Source organism: Octopus bimaculoides, chromosome 2, assembly GCF_046866305.1.
Source record: "Octopus bimaculoides isolate indiv1 chromosome 2, ASM4686630v1, whole genome shotgun sequence".
Classification (NCBI taxonomy): Eukaryota; Metazoa; Mollusca; class Cephalopoda; order Octopoda; family Octopodidae; genus Octopus; species Octopus bimaculoides.
Genome location: NC_142929.1, coordinates 85616447 through 85630061, shown reverse-complemented (window position 1 = coordinate 85630061; position 13615 = coordinate 85616447). Strand labels below are relative to the sequence as shown.

The 13615-nt window shown below is 37.4% G+C and overlaps 1 protein-coding gene across 3 annotated transcripts in view; it reads left to right on the top strand.

Annotated features, from left to right (window-relative positions):
• The first annotated feature begins 3843 nt into the window (after positions 1-3843).
• Positions 3844-13615, top strand: part of LOC106873769 (nuclear receptor-binding factor 2) — a 106381-nt gene continuing 96609 nt past the window's right edge. For 2 of the 3 annotated variants that reach the window (XM_089347100.1, XM_089347101.1), the window contains exon 1: positions 3844-3973. Coding sequence is in view for 1 of the 3 variants with exons in the window: in XM_052978385.2 (XP_052834345.1) it covers positions 5124-5177 (54 nt within the window). In the remaining 2 variants the exon portion in view is untranslated. Of the gene's footprint in view, positions 3974-5003; positions 5178-13615 lie in introns of those variants that run through there. The other variant, XM_052978385.2, reaches the window with a different exon arrangement.

The window sequence follows — 13615 nt, the reverse complement described above, 5'->3', positions numbered from 1 at the left end:
GTGCCAGTAAGGCGACACTGGTAACGATCCTGCAGAAATGGCGCTTTTTACGTGCCATTGGCACGGAAGCAAGACAGCTGCTCTGGCAGTGATCCTGCTCTGATGGTGCTGTTAGCACTCCACTGGCACGTGTGCCAGTCATTGAATTTTGTTCAGTTTCCATTTCATTTGCCCCAACAGGCCTTCGCAAGCAGAGTTTAGTGTCCAATGAAGGAGATATTGGCTTGGGTGCCAGTCGTCGAATTTGGTTCAATTTCGATTTCAATTCACTTGCCTCATCAGGTCTTTGCAAGCAGAGTTTAGTGTTCAATGAAGTAAAGATATGAATAAGTGAGCTAGCTACACTTCTGGCAGAGGGCAAAGATTATGCTCTCATTTGGCTTGATGGGTCTTCTCATGCACAACATATTTCCAAAGGTCTCGGTCAGAAGTCATTGCCTCGGTGAGGCGTAATGTTTGAAGGTCGTGCTTTACCGCCTCATCCTAGGTCTTCTTGGGTCTACCTCTTCCACAGGTACCCTCAACCGCTAGGCTGTGGCACTTTTTCACACAGCTATCCTCATCCATTCTTGCCAAATGACCATACCAGCGCAATCGTCTCTCTTGCGTACCACAACTGATGCTTCTTAGGTCTAACTTTTCTCTCAAGGTACTTAGACTCTGTCAAGTATGAACACTGACATTACACATCCAGCGGAGCATACTGGCTTCGTTTCTTGTGAGCTTACACATATTCTCAGCAGTCACGGCCCATGTTTCACTGCTATGTATGTAGCATGGTGGTTAGTACACATGCGTCATACAGTCTGCCTTTTACTCTGAGCAAGAGGCCCTTTGTCACCAGCAGAGGTAAGAGCTCTCTGAACTTTGCCCAGGTTATTCTTATTCTAGCAGCTACACTTTCAGCACCACCACCCCACTACTAACTTGGCCACCTAGGTAACGGAAGCTATCAACTACTTCTAGTTTTTCTCACTGGAATGTGGCAGAAGTTGTTCTCTGCACATTTTCAGTGTTTATTGCTCATGAGCATCTGGCACATACAAAAACTATCTTGCTAGTTAGCCTTCCTTTGATATTGCTGCACCTTTTATGTGTCCATAGCTTACACTGGGTACATCTTATAGAGTTTCTACCTACGCCTTTTCTACAGGTTGAGCAGGGCCATCTACCTGAACGGGTGTGTGGTTTGTCTACCTTCCTACTTATTAGGACTTTGGTTTTAGCTAGGTTGACTCTAAGGCCTTTCAATTCTAATCCTTGCTTCCACACCTGGAACTTCTCCTCTAGTTCTGATAGTGACTCAGCAATTAGAGCAAGGTCATCAGCATAGAGGAGCTCCCAGGGGCATCCTGTCTTGAATTCCTGTGTTATTGCCTGGAGGACTATGATAAATAGGAGGGGGCTGATGACTGAACCTTGGTGGACCCCTACCTCTATGTTATGAGCATTTATAGAACATGTATCCTATATAAACTCAACAAACAATTAAAGATGGAGAAGAGATGTTAAAAGTTTTTATAAAATTTTAATTCATGCATATGATCATTTCGAATAGCAACACCAACATGTAAGAAACATGGAAAAAATTATATTAATTACCATTCTCCTCAGTGCAAAAGAAGAATACATCAAATAGAAAGTATCAGAAGAATAGTATATTGTTACAGAAGACTATATGGAGTCAGTGTCACATAACTCATTCGGATATTCATAATATGATTATGAAAGATGAAATATAAGAACATGCTTAGGTAGTGTTGAGTCGAGTTGTGTAAGAACTAAAACTTTTAAAATCTATAGTATACCACTTAGTTTATAATTAGTTTATAGTTAGCCTTTCCTATAATATCAATATTCCTTTAGTTAATACCAGGTATCAGTCTTTATAGATACAAGCTAAATAAGTAAATAAATAATTTTTAGTTTAAATACTTGAATTATTATACACTTTCTATAAATTTTCTCTATTGATGTTAATAAGGTATATATACTTCATCATGGTTTTAGTGATTAAGCTATTTTATTCCTTTTCTATGGTGTTCTACCCTACCTGATCATTTTATTATAGCCTTTATGAAATAAACCTAATTTTTGTACCCCTAGAAATTCATACTTTGCTTATATATAACAATATCAGTATCTTCACAACTTAAAATAAATTGCTTAGATTATAATTTAATTAATATATAGTTAGCATGTTCTTTCATCTCAGTACTCCTTTATTAAATACCAGTAAATGCCAATGATCATTCTTCATAGACACCACCTGATAAGTTAATATTTAAGTATATAATATGTATAAATATTAAAGTATTTTTATGTAATTTCTTTTCCTCCCTCTGTTGTGGTAAAATTTGGTATATACTCAAAAGTATTTTTTTTAAATGTTATCCTTTTGCAATAATATTCTTCTTAATAATCTTGATAACCTTAAATTTTAGCTTTATACAATATAGCAATATTGTTTAAAATATTCAACTATAGTACCCCATGATAAAATTTCCCCTGTATTATCATCATTGGTTTACTAGAGTCTTTCCCCCATTAATTGACAGTTAGCATCTTGATTTAAGATTTCCTTTACCAAATCTCATTATATTGCTTCAAATGAATCTCGATAGTTTTATGACTATACCCACTATGATTTCTGTTGACTCCCTCAGCCCATTTCCTAACAGACACTGCTCCTTGTTCCTTGGCCTTAGATTTTTGATATACAAAGATTTGATAAACAAGACTATAAATTAAAGGTGATCCCCCAAAGCAGTGACAAGCTAGATCTCTAAGAAATTTTTCTTGCTAATACCTTAGCTTCTAAGCTGAAGTGAAGACAGTATGTTCTTTGTCTATCTCCCAACCTTCTTGGAGGTTTTAGGTAAAATTATACTAATGTGTCCATCTGTTTTAATTCATTTTAATTCTATATATTTATGCAACTAAGGATTGTTCTGCATTTAAATTGATGTAATGGTTGCATTGTTCAATTAAATAGTCACTTGAAACGGTCGTACTGCATTACCTCTGGATATCCTGTGGCTTATTTTGAAACTGTATAGATAATACCATACTAAATTCTGGTGCGTCAACTTAAGTACCTAATTCATTTGAATTAAAATTATATATATATATTACGGAGATGCACTTGCATAGCAAGTGACCTGATCTGAGATCGTGTGCTGGAACGAAAACAATTGCAGCGTGGAAGGTGTTTATAAGCCATTTAAAATAACACACAAAATCCGTTAGATTCACTTCAACATTTAAATTTAATTTGTCAAAATATTTTCGTCGCTTTGAGACTGCGACCTGTTCACTGACAAAATTCTGTATTCATATAGACTGTCCTCATTTAACGACCGAGTTACGTTCCAACAGCCCCGTCGTTAAGCAAATTCGTCGTTAAACGAATATTCATAGGGTACGTATTTTTTTTTTATAGGTATAGTGTACTGTACGTACATATAAAAGCAGAATACCGTACTGTGTAAAGTATATGCAGTACAGGGCCAAGAATCACTAACATAAATTGTTGAAAAATGAATAAGTAACAGTAAGATTATCACAAGGAAAACCATAAAAGTTAGGATATGGATACTGTATTATTCTAACTCAGACATCGTAAGAATGTTTGTGATTCCAGGCCTAGTACATATGATGCCTAATAAACTTTTCACAGGATTATATAGAAAGGTGGAAAGGTTTAAAGAAAACTCAAACATAATAACTTTGTTTTACTTTGGATAAAGATTACAAAAGCAACACATTCTTGACATCAAAATGCATGAAAAATCCCGTCAGTGTTGTTTGCTTTGCTATCTTCTTTTTTTCGTCATAAATTTCTCGATAACATCGGAAAAGTTCAGTTGTCTGCCTTTCCACCTTGGAAAATCGCTCAAAATTTGGATCCATCACCTCAGGTTCTAGCATAGCAGAATTAATCTTCGAGAAAACACTCGCTAATCCCTTGACGGTGAACTTCTTTTGTACTTCTTCTCTTCGTTCTTCTTGTTCTTCTTCCAGGTGCTGCAATGCTTCCAATTCGATCAAATCTTCTGTAGTTAGCTCGCCCTCTTCATATTCCACTAATTCTTGAATGTCGTTCACTTCCACTTCCAAATTCAGTTCATTAGCAAGGTCCACAACTCTTCGATTTATACTCCCGACATGTTCCTCCCATATACCTTGCATACATTTTCCAGTCACTTTCTCCCAACTTGCATAAATGTTCTTGATGCAGTCTGCGATGTTGTAGTTCTTCCAGAAATCACGAAGGCGCACAATACGATAGTCAAAGTTTTTAAGTTTTTATATTTTGTAAAACATGTAATGACGGCTCGTAAAGTTCGTCGTAACTCCGAGTAGTCGTTAAATGAGGACAGTCTGTAAATACGTACCGAAGTTTATTATAGTTGATATCAGCATCAATTTTTTTTTATCACTATTCCTTCACTTGCAGAACGATCGGTTACGCTGAAATAAAAGTTTTTTTGAGAAGTTACTATTGATTTGGTTAATGATTGTCAATCCTTTTGACTATTTTGTTATGTATATTCGGCATGACTTCTTAGCATGTACCATGTTATAGTTACTTGATTTAGGTTCTCTCATGGATACTCTTGATTCAGTAGAGTATCCAGACTATGACAACGACAATGAGAAAAGATTATACCAACACTGAGCTGGTATTTTTTTAATTGATAGTTTAGGAATATAGGGGCAAAGTTGACCACGTCGCGATTTGAACTCAGAATGCACAGAGCTGGAACAAATATCGCATCGTACTCACTCTGACGATTGTAATAATCAGTCGAATGTTTACTGAAGAACAATGAGAATAGGATATAATAGCATGTAAGGAAAATTACAATCATTTATTGAAAAAGTAATTTAAAGCTTCCGAAAAATATACCTAGTATTCTAAAAGATAAATTCGGTAAAGTTTAATTATCAAATTGTCAAAAATAATATTCAAAAGTAAATGTAGGAATCACTGTCCTTCGTAAGTGCAGATATCTAAAATATCATATCCGGTTTGTCGAAGATGTAAACAAGTAGTCTTTCATCTGCACCCGAAGAATAGGCTGCCGAAGAAAGTGTTTCCTTATCTGTAGAATATAATCATGTGGTCCCCTACCGATTCTCCTTGGTCCCCTATAGCGTCTCCACTAAATCAGGTAAAAAATGAAAAGCAATGTTCTTTATAATCTGCTATGTATTATTTTATTATATGCTCATGGATCTGAAGATGTGCTGTTTTAAGCGTGTAAACTAGGTCGCATGTTTATATATGTGTGTGTGTGTAGTGAACTTCTCGTTACAGATATTCATCCTTTAGTTTTCTACATTTATCTCGTCGAGATTCTCGATACTTTACATCTTCCTGGATGAAATAAATACTCGAATTGATTCAGTCAACCTAATCCCCTCAAATATTGACCCTGATCCCAAACAGGTATACTCGACCCCACTTGTTTCTTTGCTTCTCTTCAATCATTTCTATTCCAGAAACGCAAATAACAGAACTGATCTTATATTCGAAGGTTACTTGTGAGAAGTTTGCTCCGCATAATTGCTCGCATTTCAAAGCTGGAGATTATTTTCCTTATCAAAATACAAGTTATAACCTGAATGGATTATATCATTGTTAGGGATGATACAATCACTATTCTCATACTATAATGATCCGTAATAAGGCATATATGGACAAGGAATAAACATGAACTTCAAAATTTCATATTATAATTTTATAATATAGGTCGTATATGACTAGTACGTATTTTAATACTAAAAATGATAGTCGTTGTAACATCTCTTCATAAATTATTCTTTATAGCTGTTACTGTCAAATTAAACATTCTTGCATTTTCCAATACACATTCTTATACCCTATTTCACGATGAAGAGTTACTCCTATTTTTAAATAAATATTTTCTAAATATATTTATTGTGATTACCATTCTATAAATGAAGAATATATTGATAGTATAACAGCACTAATGATGATCTTTGTATTTAATGTACCACTTTCATTTCACCAGACTTTAATTTGGTCACCGCAGATGTGAAAAAATTCTTTTGGTCAGCAACTTTGTCAAAGGGATATTTCTAGTGAAATTAACTGTTATTTTTGTGTTGTTCATTTCTTTGTTGATGTTGATTTTATGATTGCTTTTGTTGTCCGTCTTTGTGTTAGTTCTGTGAAAAGGTATGAATTTATCAGTTATAAGAATTTGTTGGGCTATCAGTGTGTGATATTGCTGTTTAAGATTAGTGGGTATAATAATAGGGAGAGTGGGCTAAGTAATAGAAAATATTCGGTTGACATTTTCTATAAATTCAATTATGAAAATTAACAATAACATAATTCTTCGTTGCACCAAAAATATTCTATCCCCACCACCTCGGGTGTCAAACAAACTGATATGAGTTAGAGAAAATGAAGGGTGCGTTGAACACGACGACCGTCCTTAATATCAACATGTACAGTAATTTACTACAATAATATTCACTATTTTCCTCCAGTTTGTAATAGTAATAGTTCCATGATATAATCACTGAAATCAGGAGTTATCAAGTTTATTGACATTTTTTAATATTTCTTCAAAAATAGTTTTTCATGCCAATTACGAAAATCTCGGTTTACAAATGCTGTTGGGATTGACTTTGCTTTTCATCCTCTCAGGGTCAATAAAATAAGTACTAGTTGAACACTGGGGTCAATGTAATCAATTTATCCTTTCTCTTGAGAATGCTGGCCTTGTGCCATGTCTCTAAATTCCACACTTAAACTAGCTGTTTCCTTTTATCTAATTGGAGAATATGTGCTCAGGCTTTATGGAGAAAGTTACATGCTCTAAGCTAAGATCTTTCCACTTATCTGACTAAAACTGAATAAATATAAGCTATATTTTTAACCCTATAAAACTAACAAGTTTTTGAAAGGATTAATTTTCTAAACTTTCAGTGTTATTCCGCTCAACTTTATATCAAAATTACTGCATATTTAAGGGTTTTTTTTCTTCCTACTAATTAAAATACCTCATCTCCTCTTTCAACTAAATGCTGAGCACATCAACAAGGAAACATCCCTATGAGGTTACTGTATCTGCTAGAAATCTCTCTCTCTCTCTCTTTGTTTTAAAATACATATTGGAAGGACATATTGGGCACTCCCACAACAAAAATGTTAAGACCAATTCCTCTGGTGGTGTACAGCATTCGTAACAGTGTCACATAAAAAGCAGTATGTAAAAGTGCCTGTGTGGCGACACATAAAAGTGCTTGTGTGGAAACACGTAAAAGTGCCCATCCAGTGACATGTAAAAGCATCTGTGCAGCGTCACATAAAAGCACCCATGAAGTGCCATGAAAAAGTGCCTGTGCAATGCCACATAAAAGCATCCAGCACACTTTGTAAAGTGGTTGGCAGTAAGAAGGGTATCCAGCCATAGAAACCATGCCAAAAATAGACTGGAGTCTGGTGCAGCCACCCAGCTTGCCAGACAATAGATGTTAAAATTATGATGATGATGATGATGATATGTCATTAATAACATTCTTAGCCAGTGAAGCATTTTGTGTACAAGTATTAGTAGTTAGCGACTTTGAGATCAAGGCAATATGGGTGCCCAGAAGTAGACTGGCCTGGAGGAGAAGGGTATGGAAACTTAAAGACCCTGCAAATGGACAGAGACTTAGAGACAAGTTACTTGAAGCATTTGACGAAATAGAAGGGGATATAGCATCATACAACGTGGAAGACAATTGGAGATTTCTGCGGGACAACCTGTTGAGAGCCACAGACCAGATCTGTGGCTGGTGTAAAGTCCCCTCTCGACCCAGAGTAACGTGGTGGTGGAACAAGGAGGTAGACAGGGCTATTAGACAAAAGAAACAGGCTTGGAAGGACTGGAAGAACGGTGGTAGCAGGGAATTGTACCAATCTGCCAGAAGGGAAGCTAGGCGACAGGTTTATTTAGCCAGAGGGGAAGCCAATGTTCTGCGCCGTGAGGACCAAAGACTCGAGGTATTTCGTGTTGCAAGACAGTGTAGGAGAGAGAATAGTGATGTTGTAGGAGAGAAATGTGTTTGCATGGATGATGGTACGCTTGCACTAAATGAGGCTGCAAAGAAAGAGGTCTGGAGATGCCACTACGATAGATTGCTTAATAAAGAGAATGAATGGGATAAAGAGAGCCTGCCGTATGTCGACCCAACAGAGGAACAGCTATCCGAGTTGACAGTACCAGGGTAGATAAAGCAATTAAGAGTATGAAGACAGAGAAAGCCCCCGGCCCATCTGGAATCACTGCAGAGATGCTCAAAATATCTGGCAGTGTTGGCTACAGCCTAGTCACCCGTATTACGAACCAGGTGATACACGAAGGAGTCATACCCAATGACTGGTGTAGCAGCACCATAGTAAACTGCTACAAAGGTAAAGGTGACGCTTTAGATACAAATAATTACAGAGGCATCAAGCTGTTAGATCAGGTTATGAAAGTTACGGAGAGGGTCATAGCCCAACTAATTAGGGAGCGAATCAATTTAGATGAGATGCAGTTTGGGTTCGTGCCAGGTAAAAGCACCACTGATGCCATATTTCTAGTGAGACAGCTGCAGGAGAAATATCTAGCCAAGGATAAACCTCTGTACCTGGCCTTCGTTGACATGGAGAAAGCCTTTGACAGGGTCCCCCGATCCCTTATCTGGTGGTCAATGAGGAAACTTGGGATAGAAGAATGGTTAGTGAGAGCTGTGCGAGCCATGTACAGAGATGCTGTCAGTAAGGTGAAGGTTGGAAATGAGTACAGTAATGAATTCCGGGTAGAGGTAGGGGTCCACCAAGGTTCTGTCCTCAGCCCCCTCCTATTTATCATAGTCCTCCAGGCGATCACAGAGGAATTCAAGACAGGTTGCCCCTGGGAGCTCCTCTATGCTGATGACCTTGCACTAATTGTGCAGTTACTATCAGAACTAGAGGAGAAGTTTAAGGTGTGGAAGCAAGGACTAGAATCGAAGGGCCTTAGAGTCAACCTAGCAAAAACCAAAATCCTAATAAGTAGGAAGGTAGATAAAACACAAACCCCTTCAGGTAGATGGCCCTGCTCAGTATGCAGTAAAGGAGTAGGTAGTAACTCTATAAGATGTACCCGGTGCAAGCTATGGACACATAAGAGGTGCAGCAATATCAAAGGCAGATTAACTACAAAGTTAGTTTTTGTATGTGGCAGATGTTCAGGTGCAATAAACACTGTAAACAAACAGGAAACAACTTCTATCTCATTCCAGGGAGAAAAACTAGAGGTAGTCGATAGCTTCCGCTATCTGGGTGACCAAGTTAGTAGTGGGGGTGGGTGCGCTGAAAGTGTAACTGCTAGAATAAGAATAGCCTGGGCCAAGTTTAGAGAGCTCTTACCTCTGCTGGCGACAAAGGAACTCTCACTCAGAGTAAAAAGCAGACTGTATGACGCATGTGTACGAACAGCCATGCTACATGGCAGTGAAACATGGGCTGTGACTGCTGAGGACATGCGTAAGCTCGCAAGGAATGAAGCCAGTATGCTCCGCTGGATGTGTAATGTCAGAGTGCATACCCGTCAGAGTGTAAGTATCTTGAGAGAAAAGCTGAACATAAGAAGCATCAGTAGTGGTGTGCAAGAGAGACGATTGCGCTGGTTTGGACATGTGGTGAGAATGAATGAGGATAGCTGCGTGAAAAAGTGCCACTCCCTAACAGTTGAGGGAACCCGTGGAAGAGGTAGACCCAGGAAGACCTGGGCTGAGGTGGTGAGGCAAGACCTTCGAACATTGGGCCTCACTGAGGCGATGACTACTGACCGAGACCTTTGGAAATGTGCTGTGCGTGAGAAGACCCGGCAAGCCAAGTGAGGTCGTTGCCAGGGCCCCTGGACTGGCTCTTGTGCGGGTGGCACATAAGATGTACCATCCTGAGCGTGACCGTTGCCAGTACCGCCTGACTGGCCTTGTAGGGTTTTCGAGCGAGATCGTTGCCAGTGCCCCTGGACTGGCTCTTGTGCGGGTGGCACATAAAAGACACCATTTCAAGCGTGGCCGTTTTCGTGCGGGTGACACGTAAAAGCACCCACTACACTCTCTGAGTGGTTGGCGTTAGGAAGGGCATCCAGCTGTAGAAACTCTGCCAAATTAGATTGGAGCCTGGTGTTGCCATCCGGTTTCACCACTCCTCAGTCAAATCGTCCAACCCATGCTAGCATGGAAAGCGGACGTTAAACGATGATGATGATGATGTTGGAATAAAAATAGTAACACCCTGGTTCACTTGTGAACACCATTATTTTTGATAATGCTCAACTGATAATGCTAGTTGATTGATTATAATTTAGATTTATCTGTTCTGCAATTGGTATGTTTATGAATGACTATCTTTTTCTAAAATTTTTTTTCTTGAAATTTGAAGTTATTCAAAGTTATACTTCAGCTTTTGACTCAGACATATTATCTCCTCTTTCTACCTCTTCTACCACTATTATAATGTCTGCTCCTCAGAGCTGGTTGGCTACATGCCATCTACACCCAGACACTCTTGAAACACATTACTCCTCTTTCCATGACCCATGTTATATCCACATACCCTCAGGCCCCACACTAACCACTACACCCAATCATTTATCCCCAGAACATCAACTTCCTGCACTTCCTTTGTTGTCTTTGTCATTCTTCCAGTTGTTGACTTGCAATAGTTTAAGTGAAGTGTTAATAGTATCAACCCCATTGGTCTTGGAGGACCTGTAGAGACCATGGTACTGCTTCTTATGAGACCTAGTTAATAAAAAAAAATGCAATTGAAAGAAAATATGTTGACTGGATTCACCATCCATTTGTTATCATTCTGCAAATTTGATTACTTTATCGTTCTGATTTCTTGAAAAAGAATTTTTTCAGTTCATCTTTCATCACTGCAACTTAAGTTACTACATTATCTCTTGAAAGCCACCATCTATGTGAAACAGAAGTCCCTCTTCCTCAGCTTTTACTTCTTGGCACAACAAAGAATAGATTTGATAGGTTGAGGCAGTGTTTTTGTATAACTTTTACATGTGAATCATACAGTACATGTTCTTTACACTAGGGCAGTGCTCTGCAACCGGTATGCTGCAGCACACTTGTGTGCCATGAGATAGTGCTAGGTGTGCGGCAGTGTAACCTGAGTATCATTTTTTTCCCTATACTTTTAGTTATATTTTTAGTTCAGGTGTGCCACTGAATTTTAAAAAGACTATAAGTGTACCGTGCTAGGGTCAAGACATTCTTGCTAAAATACCAAAACTACAATCCACTTTGCAGGAACTCCCTTAGTTATGCATTCACTATCATTTTCCATAAAAAATATAACTTCATACATGTCTCTAAGAGTTCACAAAACAAGCAAAAATGTTTAAAACCCAAATGATGTCTTTGGTCTCAAGCTGGATAGCAAAGTTATTAAGTGGAGCATCCCTGATTTCTGAAATTTTCTTATTTCTTATATCATCTTGCATATCAAATATCCTTTGAACAGTTTCATTCGATAGTGATAGGATATATAGGATCTTTGCCACATTTTCTCATAACACGCAGCCAATAAAATCTTTGCAATAGAATAAGATTGAAGTGTCTGTGATTGTGTGAGGTTTCTTATTTTTCACATTTTTGAGGACAACCATACAGTTAGCATTTTGGCTTCTTTTCATTGATACATCTGCCCATATTTCATGCCTTTTATTTAGCATATAATTATTCTTTGTCACTTAGATCAAAATAAGATGACAAATGCTGTTTCATAACACATTGTGGAATAACTTCACTTCTAGTATAGAAATACAGGCAAAATCATATTTAATGGATGACCATAGGATATCATTATTACCTAGGGCGAACAATTATTTTAGGAGTTAGTTGCTGATTACACAGCAAGCAAGTACATCAAGCTGATCTGTGCTAAAACTTTATTATGCTTTTATAAACTTAGAAAAAATATTGCTTTCAATCAGTTCAACACATTTATCAGAAGTTCAAAAGCAACTTTTGAAAATATGTTTTCTGGCAATGTGAAGTCTGTTGGCCTCTGAAGTGAAAAAAACCCCAACTCAGTCATGAAGCAGTTAACAAGGTGAATGACTATGACTGACTCTAATGTACAGTGATGGTGTTTGTTAACTATGTCTGGTTTATAGGCACATGAATTGCAGTTACTTGGTTGTGATTACTTCAAAATTCCAATGTTTTTACTATCCCTACAATTTCTCCTGAATATCTCTTGAGGAATGTATATCCTGGCTGAGAAACCCTGGTCTAGTTGGTGTAACCAGCCCAGTTATGATTCATAGTGTAGTTTAGTTTTTCCAGTTTGCATTGAGGTTGCTTTCAGAGACTTTTGAACATCAGCTTACCCCAGTTGTAGAAGTTTTGGCAATTCATAAATCAGTAATACTATAACCTAAATATTGTCAGGAGTGTTTTGTACTCCTCTGCAATAATAAGATCATCTCATCCCTATATAAAACTGTTGTACTCTGTGTAGGGAGTCTGCAACTGCTAAGGCTTTTCCTATAGGAGAATATGGTTTCAGTTGGATGTATAACTTTTGCCTAATACAGTGGATTTTGAATCTGTATGATGATAAAATAGCTTCAAATTGAGACAGATGCATTGCTTTTGAAAGATCCAGAATCCAATTTCTGCTTTTGATGAATAAAGTTGATGTATTGAAATCAGAGATGGTTACATCTTCAATTTTACTTGCAATAACAATTTTCAGTTCTTTGAACAAAGTGCTAAGGTCTTTGTTCTCTTTAAATGGTGTATCTGGTTTTAGCAATTGTTCAAATGATGAATCTGTTAACATGGGTGATAATAAATCAATAAGATTTACTTGTTGATATATGTTAATTTCATGAATGGTTGAAAATAGTCAGTTGTCTATATATAACATGTAAGTGGATGTTGTTGAGTTCTTCACTTCTGGTTTTGATGTGTGTTTCTAGTGCCTCATTATACATTTCAAGTAGAACTTTAATTGAATCAGAGTTCCAGTTTTCCTAGATGACCTATAGTAGGTCATACTATTTTCATTCCACTTCAGACTACACATGTCCTCTGCATTCAGAGCCCTAACTGGTTCATTCACGATAGAAAAGTTTCATTATATCCCAGCCATTTTCTGTAGTGAAACTTATAAAAGAAACAAACAACTTTCTTGAAGTCTTCAATTATTTCACTTCCAAAGGATGGTGATGTCCACTTGTCTTAAAACTGCACTTTCACTTCAAGTTTTAAAAATCCGCAACTCTGTGCTCTTTAGAATTTTTCACACACCTTGATCCTATCCTAAGGTGGAACCAAATGGCCTCTGCAAAAGAAAATCAACTTGTCATAGCCCCTTACCAGAGCTGGACATAAGTCCATTAATCTGTTAATCTGTTACATTTAGCTTCTGTTAACTCAAGTTTGTTAACCAAAAATTTCATATAAACTGATTAACATTTAAAAGTTTGTATTGTTTTCAGATTATCTTAGCATATTTGATATTGTATGCATCATTCTTTCAACCCCGATATAATGCCACTTATTATTATAAATAACTTGTAGG